General features: G+C 38.5%; 1 protein-coding gene across 1 annotated transcript in view; it reads right to left on the bottom strand.

Annotated features, from left to right (window-relative positions):
* Nucleotides 1-16,041, bottom strand: part of ABCC8 (ATP binding cassette subfamily C member 8) — a 75,352-nt gene that overhangs the window by 3,989 nt on the left and 55,322 nt on the right. The window contains exons 26-37 of the mRNA XM_062608877.1: nt 15,047-15,207; nt 13,858-13,927; nt 13,012-13,169; nt 11,703-11,795; nt 7,960-8,062; nt 6,453-6,566; nt 5,708-5,828; nt 5,422-5,552; nt 4,767-4,845; nt 3,735-3,843; nt 2,021-2,124; nt 1,068-1,201 (exon numbers count right to left, since the gene is read on the bottom strand). Coding sequence (XP_062464861.1) covers nt 1,068-1,201; nt 2,021-2,124; nt 3,735-3,843; nt 4,767-4,845; nt 5,422-5,552; nt 5,708-5,828; nt 6,453-6,566; nt 7,960-8,062; nt 11,703-11,795; nt 13,012-13,169; nt 13,858-13,927; nt 15,047-15,207 — 1,377 coding nt within the window. The remainder of the gene's footprint in view (nt 1-1,067; nt 1,202-2,020; nt 2,125-3,734; nt 3,844-4,766; nt 4,846-5,421; nt 5,553-5,707; nt 5,829-6,452; nt 6,567-7,959; nt 8,063-11,702; nt 11,796-13,011; nt 13,170-13,857; nt 13,928-15,046; nt 15,208-16,041) is intronic.

The following is a 16,041-nucleotide window of genomic DNA, read 5'->3' as shown; positions in this document are numbered from 1 at the left end:
CAGTGCATGAGAGCTGTGCTCTGGCCCCAAAATCCCTGCCAACGTGGCCTCAGACTTACAGTGGAGAGCAAAGGTGAATTCAGGGTGCTGCCATTCTGCCTGCATGCTGGCACACGTCTGTGCTGCATTCTTCACCTTGCTGTAAGTCCAGGAATGTCCCAGCACACTGGAGACATTTAACACCAAGGGGTGGCAGGGTTAAGAGTATGATGTACCTGGCATATTATAGCAGTGGAGATGATATTCAAGATGGTCTTAGCATACATAGTTCTCACTCAACAAGTACTTGTCCTTTGCTATTTAGGAAACCTTGTTGTGTACCAAACTGCCTACAAATGTTACTAGCATAGATACCTTTATCTGCTATTACCTGTTCTTTAGATACGTATCTCAAGGGAGGAACTATATCCTAAATGCATTAAAATTAAAAATGTATTTTAACTTGGCTGCCAGAATTAAAAATTGTAGCTGTTGAAATAAACCCCTCCAATTATATTCTTTATTCTTAGAATGAAGAACACTGAAACATTTCTCATAACAACGTAACAAAGGAAAAAAAAAACCCTAAGAATGCATTTGGCTAAAATCCAGTCAGTGCACTATGACTGTGTGGTTTAAAATCTGTCTAACAGTTTCAGGCAATTAATGCAATAATTAGTATGTCTTTTCTATATCTCTATTTATTTCCTTGACTACTTTCAAGCCTTCGAAATTCCTGACTTGTCCACTAAGCTGGTCTGCTTGCCAGTTTACCTTTCACTGACCATCCCCACTGACCTTACAAAGCTTTTTTTTTTTTTAGAATATCAAACTACCAATGAAAATCATGCTTCATTTTCTAAATGCAGGAGATGCTGGAATAACAACCCCCTAGTAAAATGATTTAAAAGCTCTTTAGATTAGTTAGCAGTGACTTACAACTATCTTGGATTTGTAAACACACCTGCACTAAATATGGTGTAAGCATATTACTGAGTGGATAGTATTGCTTTCCACCTTTATATTCACGTATTAGCAGTTGTCTCCGCCTCAAGGAAAACAAGAAATCGGGAACAGTCCAAACTCACCGTTGCCATGTCAATAGATGCTGTGGCTTCATCCATGATGAAGATGCTCGTCTTCCGCACAAAAGCCCTTGCTAGGCAGAACAGCTGTCTTTGCCCCTGGCTGAAGTTTTCACCCCCTTCTGTGACTATAGCATCTGGAAATGATATAACAAAACCAGTATTTAGGTGCTCCGTGTGTGTGTGTATACAAGAGGGTCAGATCAGAGTAGAGCATATGCTTGGAAAATAATGTCTCACTTTCAGCATAAAGATTCTCAAAGTAACATATTCTAGGTCTGTAGCTCCTGGTGACCCCATTTTACTTGTTTACTTCCATTGCTCAGAAGAACTAGTACTGTCTCACTACTATTTCTGTCTCACTATATTCTTTATATCTATTAGACATCAAAGTAACTACGGATGTTTAGGAGTGAGTTTTTCTGGAACATGTGCAGTTTAGGTTACTGCATCCCCTGTCAAAGTAACATTCATAATTTCTTTACCTAAAGATTGTATAACTTGCCATTTTTAAGGTTTTTCTTTATGTCTTTGTGTGTGTTTTGGGGTGTTGGTTGGATTGTTTCATGGCTGAATGATTCACACCTTTAAGCTTTAAAAATCTTCCTCCCTGGATATGACTTGGAAAATAGAAAAGAACGTATTCTAGGTAACACCTGACTTGTTGACACCTTATTTGAATTCACAAGAACCAATGCTTCATGATGAAGACATACTGAAATAAAATAATAATTTTATCATTTATTTGAACAGAACCAGGATTCTGCCCCACAGGTGCAGCTGGTAGGGGAATTAGATGGATATAGCACCTCTGCCTGCAGGCAAGCACTTCCGGTCACCTTCTGAAAACCTAAAAAGCTTTTTCTTCAGCAACTACCTTTTTAATATGTAGAAAATGTGAAACAGGAATGTTGTGCACACTGGAAGTAATTTTCTCAAGAAGAAAGTCTTATTACCTAGACCCCCAGGTAGCGCTTTCACCACATGCTTGAGCTGTGCTATTTCCAATGCTTCCCACAGCATGCTGTCAGTGCACTTCTTCTCAGGGTCCAAGTTAAACCTGCAGTTATGTGTAATTAAAGAGTATCAGTCAATATAAACTTCTACAATATGTTTCTTCTTTTAGGCCACTTAGAAATAAACCTGCAAACAATCAGAATCATGTGCTCAACATCTGGGGCTGATTCTGATTTATCATTGGTATAAATGCTCTGAGTTTTGTAGACTCGGTCAACATTTATAGCAATGTGATTAAGAACAAAATCTGACTCTCAGCTGAGCAGCATTTGAAAAACTTTCTGGTTTGCAGATCTCTTTGTGGTTTTAGAATTTATTTTGTTCTGAATAAACTGAAGAAATTCTTATGTTTTACTAGAAAAACTTTTGGAGAGAAAAAAAGTTGTGAATATGATCAGTTCAAATTAACATTTTTTAACAAAGGCCAAATTTCTACCATCTCTCCTTTTAAATTCAGTGTCTCTGTTCTTTACTGCTACATAAATGCTAAACAGAACAATCAAGCTTCATACTGAAATATGAAATGCAAGTCTTCTGTACAACCGAACAAATTTTGGACTTATGAATAGATGAATGCTATTGTAGCTTGCTGTGGCCCAGAAATGATAGCAACAAATGAGAATCTCCTGTCATTGTATAGAATGATAGTCAGAAATAAAAGATTCAATGACGTGTAACAGTTTATTTGTATGTTTTATTCCTGCTGTATGTGCTGTGAGTGACCAATGCTGGCCTAAATAATTTTAATAGGTTAATTAATAAAACAAAGGCATACAGTCACATGACATGAATGAATCATGCTCTATTTCAGGCAAGTGCAGGAGATAATCATGAGATCTGTATTAGCATGGAATCAGCAAACTACAAAAGCCTGTATCATTTTTAGTGAACTCTAATGACTAATACATAGAAACTGTAACTATAGGTGATGTAACTGTGCACTGAGGATTGTACTGTTCCTTTCTAAGGTAAATGCCACAGACAGCGAAGGATATTTGCTGGAAACTGTGGAGCTTTTTGCCATTGTTTCTACTGCATCAACCTCTCAGGGAAGGAGGAAGAGAAGGGTTTTTGGTCTCACAGATGAAAGAATGGCTCAAAAAAGAAAGCAACACGGATAAGAGGTTCCAGGACAAAATACGCCAAGCATCCCCCATTACTTTGTATATTGCTTTACTGCTTTCTCTTTTTCTATGTTAATTTTTCAAGTCTACATTTTTTCTGAGAGTCTGCATCTCATATTTTAAGGCAGTCAAGTGAAAATAGATGTAAGAGTGTCCTGGTTTCAGCTGTAACAGTTACTTTTCTCCTTCCTAGTGGCTGGCACAGTGCTGTGTTTCAGGAAGTGCTGGGTGGTTATAGGTGTTTGCTCAGTGAGATAAACTGATTACTAGATCCTGGCAAAATAAATAGTGACTTTCTGGGATGACTTATGCCAACAGCGTGCTGACCAGGCTCAGGCACTGGAAAGGTACAGTGTGGCAGGGGTAGGTAAAAAGCAAAGACAGAAGGCAGTGGTCCTCCCTGCTGCAGCTGAGACAACAGGAATTGAACAGCTGGCTATCAGTAGCTCTGTAAAAGTCATTATGTTGTATAATTATATAATAACATATAACTCTTACATGGTTTTTGTTGCTGGTGCTTAATGCTTACCGGATTGTTCCGCTGAATAAAATAGGATCTTGTAGAATGATTGACAGCCTGGATCTCAATGTCTGTAAGGGTAGCTTAGCGATATCTATATCATCAATGATAATCCTTCCTATTCAAAAGAAAATGGATAGTCTATTAGACTGTTTATCATGCCACATAGCTGCTGGCAAAGACACAGCTCACTTTCAGCTTGCAATACAGTACAGCAGGAACAGGCCTTGAATTGCATATCCCCTTATTCACTAGTGAAACACATTTTGGTTAAGCAGCAAGCACAGTTGTCTTGAGACTAAGCCCCAGCTAGGATGAATATGAAGCATACCTGTAATATTTTATGAAAGATTAGACACACTACTTATCTGCTTGACCACTATAAACATCTATCAAACAACGAGGTAAGATATTACTTCAATCAGGGACTAGTTACCAGGGGGAACTAATGTTTCAGAAAGCCAAATTACTATAGAGCACTTAGAAATTTTATCCCCAGGTACAACTGTCTGGTTATGCATAAGGGCCCTGTGGGTGATGTGGCTGGGAAACTGAGGCTAAAGTTTTTTGGGATGCACAGGAATGCTGTGTGGGGCACATGGACATGACACACACAGTAGGAAATATGGCAGGAAATTCCAGGGCAGCAGATCAAACTGAAAGACAGGGAAGGACATTTGCAAGCCAAACTGCAATCCCCAGTTGCTGAGTTTTCTGGGCCAGTGGGTCCTGATTTGTACCTTGTGTACAGATCCTTCTTGTACTTGGACTCCTTCCCTTTTTATGCTTTACTCCTACTGCTGTGGTTTAACAGCACCAAAGGCTGTCCTCTGTCACTCTTGGACTTTTGCTTCTGTCAAGTAGAATTTTCATTGATACAGCTTATGAATGGCACAGCTGCTAAGTGACAGATGATATTGTATTTAAGCAAGGCCAGAGAGTGTGTCCTGCAGATTCAAAAATCAGACTTGAAAGCTGCTGCTGTTAAAGAAAGCACTTCGGGGAGCTAAGCTTGAGCAAGTCACAAAAGTGCAATCTTACCCTCAAAGGTGTCAACCATTCTGAAAAACGCTAGAGAGAAGGAGGATTTTCCACTGCCTGTTCGACCACAGATCCCAATCTGTGTGACACAAGAAGCAGATGAACATCAGGTAGAAGGAAATGGGTATCTATATCTGCATTCAACATGTAAGATGAGTGGGTGTAGCAGCTGTTCTTATCCACATGATCTTTATGTCCTAATAGTTCAGTTAAACTGAACTGCCTATAACAGAATCCCTAGGTTCACTCTTTGTCTTTAGAGATCTGAGCAGTTATAGATAAATTAAGGCCAGTCCTGTATACAGTGGCAATGATGGAAATAAATGCAAGGGAGTCACATGGGAATGATGGCAAGTAGGTCTAACAAAGTAAGGGGTCACTGTTGCTTCTTTTGGCACTATGTACTGACAGAAGGGCACTGGGATACTGGGAAGTGGTGTGTAGTTCTAACTTTGCACTCTGATGTATGCCTAAACACACCAACCCCCAGACTCCTTTCCAGTACACTGTATTCTTTTAGAAAAAAAAATAAATCCGTAATTCAGTCATCAAAACATACTCTGGTATGGTGGTTTTTTCAACTCTGATTTCTACTGTGCTGATTTCTACTATGTGCTAATCTAAAGAGCTTCTTGGAATCACTGCAGTTTTTAACCTTTTGTCCTGGAGAGATGTGGGCATTAACATGCTTCAGCACTGGTTTTAAGTTGCTGTCATATCGGACACTGAGGTTCTGGATCTGGATCTCCCCTCTGTCTGGCCAGTTCTGAGGAATCTGTGAGGCAGCTGTAACCAGGAGTACAGGGAAAAAAAAAATTCAACCCTCTCGTAATAAATTAATCACTTCATTAAGTGATTTACTATGTTTTTCACGGTAATATACTGCAAATCATTAAAATTTCAGCAAGCTTTTTCTGCATGCTGCACAAAACTGCACTTACAAAGGAGCCCTTCGTAATTTTCAGCTTCTGTTTTGAGCAGGCCATTGATTCTTTTCACTGCACCCAGCTGGATCTCCATGTCAGCCAGGTTACGAACCATCCAATTCAGGTAGTTAGACACCTGATGTAAAGCAAATACACTGCTAAATACTAGTTTTTTAGTAGTTTGCATCATTTGACCAGCATGCAGTTTATATTCCTTTGCAGTAACACTTGTTCAGCCTTAATAAACTGAAGTTGTGAATAAACCAAATGGTGCACATGAACAGGCTCACAACAATGACTAAAGGCTAAATTTCCTAACTGCAGTGCACAGATACTTTGGTAGTACAGCAATTTGAACTATACTAACAGAAAAGAGGAAGAGAAACAGTAAATGCAAGTGAAAAGACAGCATCTTGGTAACTTCAAGTTTGGCAGTCTAGACTAGTATACCTGAGCATGCTCACGATGCACTGAAAAAATATTCTTCCAATGCAAGACAATATAAAAATATCATGCAACTTGACCATGTTTTGTTGACATATTTGAACTAACACTTAAATTAATATTTTATCTAAAAAAAGAAAGCATACTCTTAAATATGTCAACCATTGCATGTGAACTGAAGTTGAGACATGGTTTCAGTGATGTTACAGTACCCACTATAGATGTACAGACACCTTAAATCTTCCTGTTCATCTTTGTGCCCTGAATTGCAAAAAAAAATATTTGGGAAAGACAGAAAAGGTCCTGAGATTCTTACCATAAGAGCATAGGTTAGTCCCAAGCCTACAAGTCCTGAAGAGAGCTTATTATACAGGCAACTGGTAATAGAAGTGACAGCTGCTATAAGTACCACACATGCTCCAATGTACTCCTGAAGGAATATGAATAAGCTCCATCACTTTAAGTCTAAAATGATTAAACCATTCTCATAACTTTGCATACCAAATAACAAAGCCATCGCACAATTTGGAATATGGGCAGAAAACACCACATAACTCCATATAGACCCTGCCCAGGAGCCCGTTCTTGTTGCCTTTAGCATGGCTGTGCTTTTCGGAAATGCTGATACAACTACTTCTGTGCAGAAGGAGTGAACCAACATTCCTTATCTTCTGGAGGAGTCAACAGAGATATCTTAGGCATGTAATGGAGCTAACTGAAACTATGCAGTTATTATTACCTGGGATAGGAGGGAAATGCTCCTGTGGTCCTGTCTCTGAGCAGATCCTGTCTGTGGCTGGTGATGAACTGCTGGGAGGCACTGTTGTTGCTGCTGAATGGCTACCATCCGTATTTGTTCAAACAAGCTGTTCTTGCACAGCACGTATCTATTGGTTTGATTGTGTCCACCCATGATGGATTTAATTTTATTTACTTTAAATCATTAGTGATCTAACTTCCCACAGACAAGTCTGAGTAAAATTATGTTAACAGACTATAAAACGAACTCTGTAGAAGGAAACTGTCACTCCTATATGTTTTCACTGTTTAGGGACTTCAGACGGTTTAGGGCTGAACATACAAAAGGGTAATAACATTTTATCTAGGTCATACTCAATATCTGGATTTAAGAAGCAAAAGGCACCAGCTAAAATTGAGTCCAAAATGGAGGCATAAAGTGTGACACGAAACATGACTTAGCACATGTGAAAGGAGCCCATGTTACCACAACAGCAGTACCTGTATCTAACAAAGCCTGATATAAATACCACCATCCACAACACGGAAGTCCTTGATTTGCTTCTTAGGGAATTATTTTTAATAAATAATTTCTCAGGCCACTTTACTGAGAAATCTCAGGAAACAGACACCTGAATATCTTCGGTATTCTCTAGATGACCCATAAGAAGGCACAGACTTGTCTATGTCCTGCTCATTAGGAGCCTCCAAGATGTTGAAATGCTCTAGGGGAGCCATAAGGTAAAGGCCTGCTGACACTGACTAACCCAGTCCTACAAAGGCATCCTGGCTGGCAGCACAGCTTGACCCACTCTGATCACTCCTGACACACAAGAGAAGCCAATGTGACCTATAAAATCTATTCTTGTCTTGGAGAAACAGCTGCAGGCTATGGGGAAAATTCAGACTCTGTTCAGTTTCCAGGATGGGCTGGGCACGTGCTCATTACAGATAGAGATATGAATATAAAGAGTAAAGGTATAGCTCTGAAACCCAGATAAGGCTCCGTAAGTGCTGGATGTCTCATCAGCTTACTTGGAATGAAGTAAAATAACCTTGTGTATGCACAAAAATAATGTACTTGCCATGCGGACTTCCAGCCAGCGATTGGCAGCTGTAAGGAAAAGGGAAGCGATGTTGTTGGAATCTGTGTATTCAAGAAGCTTTTGTCGAAATTTGGCTTCATACCTAAAAAATAAAAAATAAGAGAAGAAAAACGAGGATATGAGGAAAGCAGAAAAAAGGAAAGAGGAGAGAGAAGAGAAGACATAGCAGAGATGGGAGAAAAGGAGGAAAGAGGGGAGAAAAGGAGGAAAAAGGAAAGAGGAAAGAGTAGAGGAGGATGAGAGGAAGACGAGGAAAAAGGCTTCAGATACTGAAAAAAGAAAAGTAAATTTTAATTTCTGGGGCTGTATGTTTATGGGCAGTTTGACAGAGGGTCTAAATCAGCCTGTTAATAGTTCAGAGTGACATCAGCTGTAGATTTTTGTTAGACCCATGCAAACTCTATTTGTACAGTATCTTCAGGAGTAAACAGATGTTATTGCATTGATGAAACTCTATGTGGGACTTCTGGATCACACTGGACATTTAGGAAATGTATTTTATTACATGGCAATTGTGAGAGAGAAATCTGAAACAAAAAATTAAAACATACATGACAGATATCATACATGCATGCACACGCATGCACAGAATGCACTTTATTTTCCACTTCATCATATAAACTCAGGTTTTAGTATTTATATTACTGTAATGCCTAGAAATAGTAACAATTTATAAACTGCAAATATCTCCAGTCATACTGGACATATGTCCTTATCTTAAACAAAAGGAACACTTTGGAAAACAGAAGTCCAAGCTCATGGTACAACAAAAAGTAATAGACTGCAGAGGATTGTGTTCTGTCATCCCCTCTGCCAATGAATTAGCCACAAACTACAACTGATGGCAAAGTAGGTCTGTTTACAGTTTATTATAGTGGATCTGCACCCACTCGTCAGAATAGCTGCATCAATGACTTCTACCTTGAATTGAACAGATACGGAAAGTGATTCCCTGCTCCACCTATTTAGACTGAGGTCTTGTTAAGTATGCAAGTCAGCCCTTTTACCTGGGCATATTTATTTGCATAGGTTTAAATTACTGCAATGCTAATAATAAAGTGTATCCACAATTTTGTCTAATAATACAGAAGTCTGGCACAAAAGCCAGAAGGGAACTAACAGAAGAGGCTCGAAGGCTTGAAAATCTATTGTAAGTACCCAAAGCTTGTCTTTTTTTTCTCCTTATTACATTAGCAAGTTTAACAAACTTGCTAATTCCCCTTTCTAAAACTTTAGCTTATTACGGCTGCAACAAACACTACTTATTTATAAACTCAGCTCTCCTTATGCTGATATGAGAAAGATATGACAATGTTGTAAGTATGAAGTACACAGCTCAGAGAAGCTTTCAAATCTGTTCACTGCAAAGTTTCTTGATCCTTCTTTTGAGTACAGTAAAATAAAGTTACGTCTTTACATGAACCATTTATGCTTTTGAGGAAAAGAAGTAAGTGCCACTTTGTGGAAGTAATTTAGCTGTTCAAAACTTAGCCATGTGCCAAGACATAGCAGACATGTCTGTTGTGTAGAATGGAGAATGGCCTGGGCTGGCTGCTAGTGTATTGTATTGGTGTGTTTGCATAGCCTAGAATGGTTATCCTTGAAAGCAAGCATTAGTGTCACACAGTGTCAGAGCTGGTGAGCCCTGCCTCTCTTCAGGTCTATTCCCCTTAGTGCCCTGCCATACAGAGATGGCTGTACTGCTTCTGGAACCAATTCTACCACATTTAGCTTTCATATCTCCATACCATGAGGTACTATGTGATACAGATATGCCTTAGAAGATGAGAGGTATGCATCATAAGTCAGTTGTGCATATGCACATGGAATGAGGATACAGAAAAAGTTACCACTGTTGGTGGGGTACTGCAGAAGGAGCAGAATTTCTCTTCAGACAGTGTCTCCAGATTACCAAGCCTCTCAGAACACAGACCAGACACTGCAGAAGCCCTCACATTTACATTTTTGATTATTTAGCACCAACACTCTCTGAAGTGCCAGATAGCAAGCTACAAATCAGGCCAGGGCATCTGCTGAAGGTATATTTATAGCTGCAGCAGTAGCTGTCTTTCTGATCTCCCCCTGGATTTTTTGTGTATTTCTTTCCTTATGCGTTCAGAGCTAGTGCAGGACAGACAGCTACCAAGGGCAAAGACGCTCCAGGAACAACTGGCACCTCCTAACTTATTGACTGGATTCCTGAATTAGTGTTATTTTTAGGGATGCTCAAGCTAGCAAGTCTAAACTCCACTTCTGCTAATATGTTAGGCAGCTGAAAAGCTACACAGACCTAAAAATAGCTAGGTTACCAGCTGATGCAGGAGCCTGGCAGGCAGATGGAATACAGAACTCACTGCACGCATGTAGCTGTTTGGGTCAGAAACACATCAGTTACTGCAGAATTTTAAAAAAAGGAGGCACCAAATGCAGTTCTTTGACAGAGGAATTCATTTCCAGGTGACAGGAAGAATCAAGAGAGAATGCTCAAAAAGACTAAAAATATTAGCTAAATGGCATTGAATATTATTTATTGCATCAACACCAGAAAATGTACAGCCATAATACTCTAAAGATCCTCTTGAGGTAGTAGAATATAGGGGTAAATGAGAAAAGCAACAATGAGAAATTGATTTTCCTTAAAACTGAACATAGACACAGCTAGAAACTAGAGAACACTGCTAGCACTTAAATTAAATATCCAGTAACAGTAATTAATAATGGAAAATACTATGCTGTCCTACTACTCTTTGACCTTCAGTCAAAAAGAACCAAAGTCTTAAACTTGTTGTGCTTTCATTGAGCCATTTATATCCTATTTAGAATAGCTTATGGACAAGTTTATTTTGTGCATAACTTCTATTATAAAATTAAATTTATAGTTTATGAGGAATAAGCACTACCGTTTCAAAGACGGAATGGTAACAGTAATAATTAACAGACAAAACGTGTAGACATCTAGATGAGAAGGGTGTGAAAGACAGTTGACCGCATTTGAGTTGACTGGGAAAAGGCCAGAATAGCACTTGTGCGGGGAAAGCAGCTCAGTGGTAGTTTCACTGATACCTCTACTAGTATCGGTGTGACTGCTTTTTGTGTAACACAGAAACATGACCCAGGCATGTCATCAGGTATTCCTGGGCTGCTCTCCTGTGAGCTTATAAGGATGGAAACATGAATCAAAAAAGGTGACAAAAGACTTTGTTTCCAGGTTGTGTATTTTCAGAATCGGTATGAACAATCACATTTTTAGCTAGCAACCTGTACTATTACACCCTCTGAAGTCACTAGCATGCAGTTTATCTTATCTGGACATCAGCTCATACACAAATTACTGTGCCGTAACAAGTCAGTGCATATTAGTTGTTCCATGGAAACTGTCAAAGCGCACAGTCTGCCACACCACATGCTGTGGTAATGGCAAGCTAATTTAGCTTCTTAAATCACGTTTGCCCACAAGTGTTTTTTCAGGCTGCATGCAAGTCTGTGGACAGTTACCGTGGGCAGCTGACATACATTAACTTGTTTTTCAATAGTAACTCCTTCACATGCAAAATGCTTAAAAAGTTCTTCAGTGTTTTGGAGTCCCCCCTGACCAGTGTTTCAGGGACACTGGACTTTTCAGGTGATCCAAATAACAATAACTTACAACTGCACAATTGCCGAACGGAACCAGAGATAGATATTCAAAAGCAATATAATGTATGTTTCTTAAAATACTATACCTGAAGGCTCGGATGGTGGTAAGACCTTCTACAGTCTCTGAAAAATGGGAGAGTAATGGTAGCTGAGTGCTGTCATCCAGCTGTTGCAGGTCCCTGGAGAGGATTACGAAAGGGATTTTGTAAAAAGTCAGTTCTGTCGTGCAGTTATTCTCTTGAAAGAGATCCAGGGAGTGAAAGGGAATATCATCACATTAATTATATACCTAAGGTTTAGATAGATTGCAAAGCAGTGCTGCATGTCTCTGAGCAGGGAATGAAGACCCCAGGAAGATTCTTCTTTTACCATTTGAATACAAATAGTGCTGGAGTAGTCTTCTCATTCACGGCTTTCCCTTATTTCTCCTATATTCCTTTTTCTTATACTCAATTTTTTTATTCATTTAAACACCATTCTGACTCTATGCTGAACATAATTTTAATGGGATAATGCAAATAAGAGCTCGGGTTAAGCGGAAGGCAAAATGCAACTTCCTCTCTTTCCATTTCATCCCCAAACAACAGCTCAATCTCTCACTGAGCTAACAGTATAACTCATACACTCAGGAGACTAAATGAGAACGTGCACTCATCATTAGGTTGTGCTTCTCGATTTCATGTTCCGTCACCAAATCAGTGGAAACACATGTGGGGTGAAATTCTGTTTAGTCTCAGTTCCTTCCAGCAGGAAGTAGATTGGCTGTGAACTCCCCCTCAGTCCATGCATACATAAAGGAGACAAATGCAGCATTGCCACAAATGCTTCTTGAGTGCCAGCAGGGGGGAAGCTGTATGACCTTAGAAGGAGAGAAATCACAAATATGGCTAAAGTTTTTCAACTTGTAAAAACTAAAAGGTACTCAAACCAAGAGAGGATGCTCATGCATGTTGTATCCCTAATGGGCAGCAGTACCACCACAGTTATGCTGCATTCTCCAGCCTCTCCCTGGCTTTATGGATTTACACTTCAATTTGGGTAGGCAGAAATCAGTTTTCTTGTTCTGTCCCCACATTATCTTGGATGTGCCCAGTATGCATCTCTTGGGGAAGACAGAATCTAGTTGGTTTGTGTCCTGCAGACTCTAAGAAACTTCGATCATGGACAGAGACTCTGCTCTTGCCTCTTAGAAGTTCTGCTCCAGAGCTGCAGACAAAGGCACTTACAAAATGACACATTTTCACTATAGTAGATTTGGCTTACTTTCAGAGAGGGCCCATGCTTTTGCAGGACCAAATTTAAACATGAAGTTCCCTAGCATTGCAATTCCACAATGGAATCATGCATTGCAGAAGATGTATCTGTTTCCAGAATGATACTGGTTTATGCTCTTACCGTGATGCGACTCTGAAGTACTTCTGGATGAAGTAACACATGATTGCAAGGGGAACCAGGGCAATGAGAAACATTGGCGTGACATATGAGATGACAGCAAGAGCAGATACACACAGCAAAGTGGAACGACTCAAGCACTCCAGGGTAGCTGGAATGTGCTGCATAAAGAAGAATAAGCACACAGAATCTTCCATAGTATATCAAGTTTTAAACAGCAATATTTCACTTTCCTTTCTCCCACTTATACAATGAAAACAATTTAGAAGGTTTGAAGCACTAAGTATACAGGTCTGCTTTTGAATTGACTGCTGGGTTTTGGAAGTTCTGAAGGGATTTCTGTGGGGATGCTTCACATGCCTGCACTGTGGACCACAATCCTCATGTCAGCGGATTACAGATAGGATGCAACAGACAATTTTAGTGTCTGCACCATGAACTGGCAGTGCTGTCTGGTGTAAACACTGAAAATTTGAATTTCAGTCATTTCTTCTTTGGGCAGCAGTATTTTTTTTTTTTCTCATTGCATTTGTTCATATGTGTCAAATGAATGTGTTTACCCACTTTTTAAAAAAGTACATCCTCTTAATTTGGGGATATCACTATTGATCCAATTTCACCTTCCTTTTCTATACAGAGCATCTTAATCAAATAAATGGGTTTTCAACGTGCTTTTAAGATGAGGAATTCATTCTGAACGTAGAAAATCATGATGCCAACTGATGTAGTAGTCAAAATTATACATAATCAACAAACTTCATCTAAATGGGTCTATAATAAATGAAAATCCCATCTTTCAGAAAGGAAAAGATAGGATAACTTCAGAGCTTGAATATATTTATTCAGTACCTGATCAATGGTATTGCAGTCAGCTGAAAATCTGTTCAATATACTTCCCAGAGGTGTTGTTTCAAAAAACCTAAAACAAGACAAGGAATGGGAAAGATCACTATACCAATACTAGAATATTTTTGTTTTCTTTTCTTCCCACACCCCCATACCCCCTGCTCCTTAAGCTGGGCACTATATCACAGACAAGTTTCTCATTTTTCCTGGTAACCATGGCTTTCCAATGAATGGCAGCCTTGAATGTAACCCAAGAGCAGCAACCCTACTCAGCTCCCTCTACCGCCTAAGCTATGCAAATCACAATTACATTTAAAAATATCCTTTTATATTGTAATTTGAGGCCTTTTCAATGCATGAAAAATGCAAACGCAGTTAAATTGCAAAGGCTTGCATTTTTTTCTGGGAGTAGAAATGCATAACTAACAACTTGGAATTTTATATTAAAAGATGTTTACATATGTAAAATGCAAACTTCATTATTGCTATGCTGTTGTTAACTGTTCCATAGCCCATGTTGAACCTGAAGTCTACTTCTATCCCAAAACAAGGTTTAAAAAAAACATCTGAGGTTTTCCCATGTATATTATTTCTCCATGATTTCTAGGTCAAATACAGTTAGCTTAAAAATAAGAAGGTATTTTTCCTAATGTTCAGTAACAGCTACAGGTTTGAATCAAGCTACAACTTTACTTTCATGCATTAGAAAGAAAACTTGTGGAGGACAACAAAGGCCTTTATTGGTGTCTGTGTATCCCAATGGACTCTAATGATGCCTGCGATGAAACTCTTCTAAGCTCATTATCTTTCATAGCTTGCACCATTTCTGCTTGACAGTAAATATTTCCAGTTCTTAAGATTATGATCCATGCAATGAATGAACTGTCCACATATTGATCAATAATTGTAATTTCTCCCTAATTAAAAAATGCAAAGAGAAGAAACATGCAAGGAAGTAAATCCCTGAAGTCACAGTCAGGCAGGAGAAGCATCTCACTAGTGTCTAGGAACTTGAGCAGCCTGGGAAACACTGTCAGAAATTGTTCAGTACCTTGATACCTCGTGATTTTTAATGATGTGTGAAAAAAAGTGATTCATAGGCACTTCTTAATAAAAACTGTGCTTAGAAGACTGCCTCGACATAAGGAACACAAAAGAACTACATTATAATTTGTATTACAGTCAGGAATACCTCATTGGAGCCAAAATAATTTTATTTAGTAAAGAAGAGTGTAGCTTTTTGGTGACTTTCAAGCCAGTCCACTCCACTGCTATTGATGTGACAAGACATAATACAATCCCAAGACAGCAGAGAATGCTGAAAACTTTTGAATATGGAGAATGGTTGAAATCCTAAAAAACAAAGAAAGAGTAACAAAATGATTTACTGTAAATTATGTTTTAACAAAAATGCAAACACATAAACGCAAGACTGAAAAATGTAAGGGATAAATTCTTTATTCTTCTTGAATTAAATTGCCAATGATTTTCAACCATTTTATTATTATTTATTATCCTGCAGGGAGAGGAGCATTTGCATGAAAATAAAAAATTCTTCAGAAGTCTTAAATTACAAAATACTACTAAAAGCTCTGAAAAGATACATTTGATAATTTCATCTGAAGGAAAAAATAAATCTTTAAAACATTATTATGGCTCTGTTGTTTTGGTCTATTTCTTAATAAGAACAAATAGATAAGTTTTTTATTTTGAAATTCTAATTTAATATCAAACCCCAGCATCAGTAAAGCATCTTTTGATGTTTTGACTCCAGTAAAGTCATACATGCATCTCCCAAACATTAATGTAAATTATTTGTAGGCATTAAATCCCAATAAAGAAAACAATCCCAGCTCTAGCAAAATCTCTTCACTACTGCTTGATACATATAGAGTACCCTGCTACGTAACACTGTGCATTTCATGCATAAAATCACATAAAAATAAACTGAAAAAGCATTTTCATAATAAAAATTGTTTCCCCTATGTTACAAAACCTGAAATTCCCCTATGTTACAAAACCTGATATTCCCCTATGTTATAAAATCAGAAAGCCCTACTTACAGTGACAATATAACAGTACCGGAAAAAGAAAAAAGAACTATGATATCAAAATCACTTTGGAGACAAGGTTTAGGCATATCAGGTAGATGATGAAAATACAATAAATCTAGCAGAAGGAGAATAA

The sequence above is a fragment of the Pezoporus occidentalis genome, unplaced genomic scaffold (genome assembly GCF_034315485.1).
Source record: "Pezoporus occidentalis ecotype Australia unplaced genomic scaffold, CSIRO_AGI_Poc_V1 ctg131, whole genome shotgun sequence".
NCBI lineage: Eukaryota > Metazoa > Chordata > Aves > Psittaciformes > Psittacidae > Pezoporus > Pezoporus occidentalis.
Note: the sequence above shows the minus strand (reverse complement) of the source record. Positions and strands in the feature narration are given on the sequence as shown.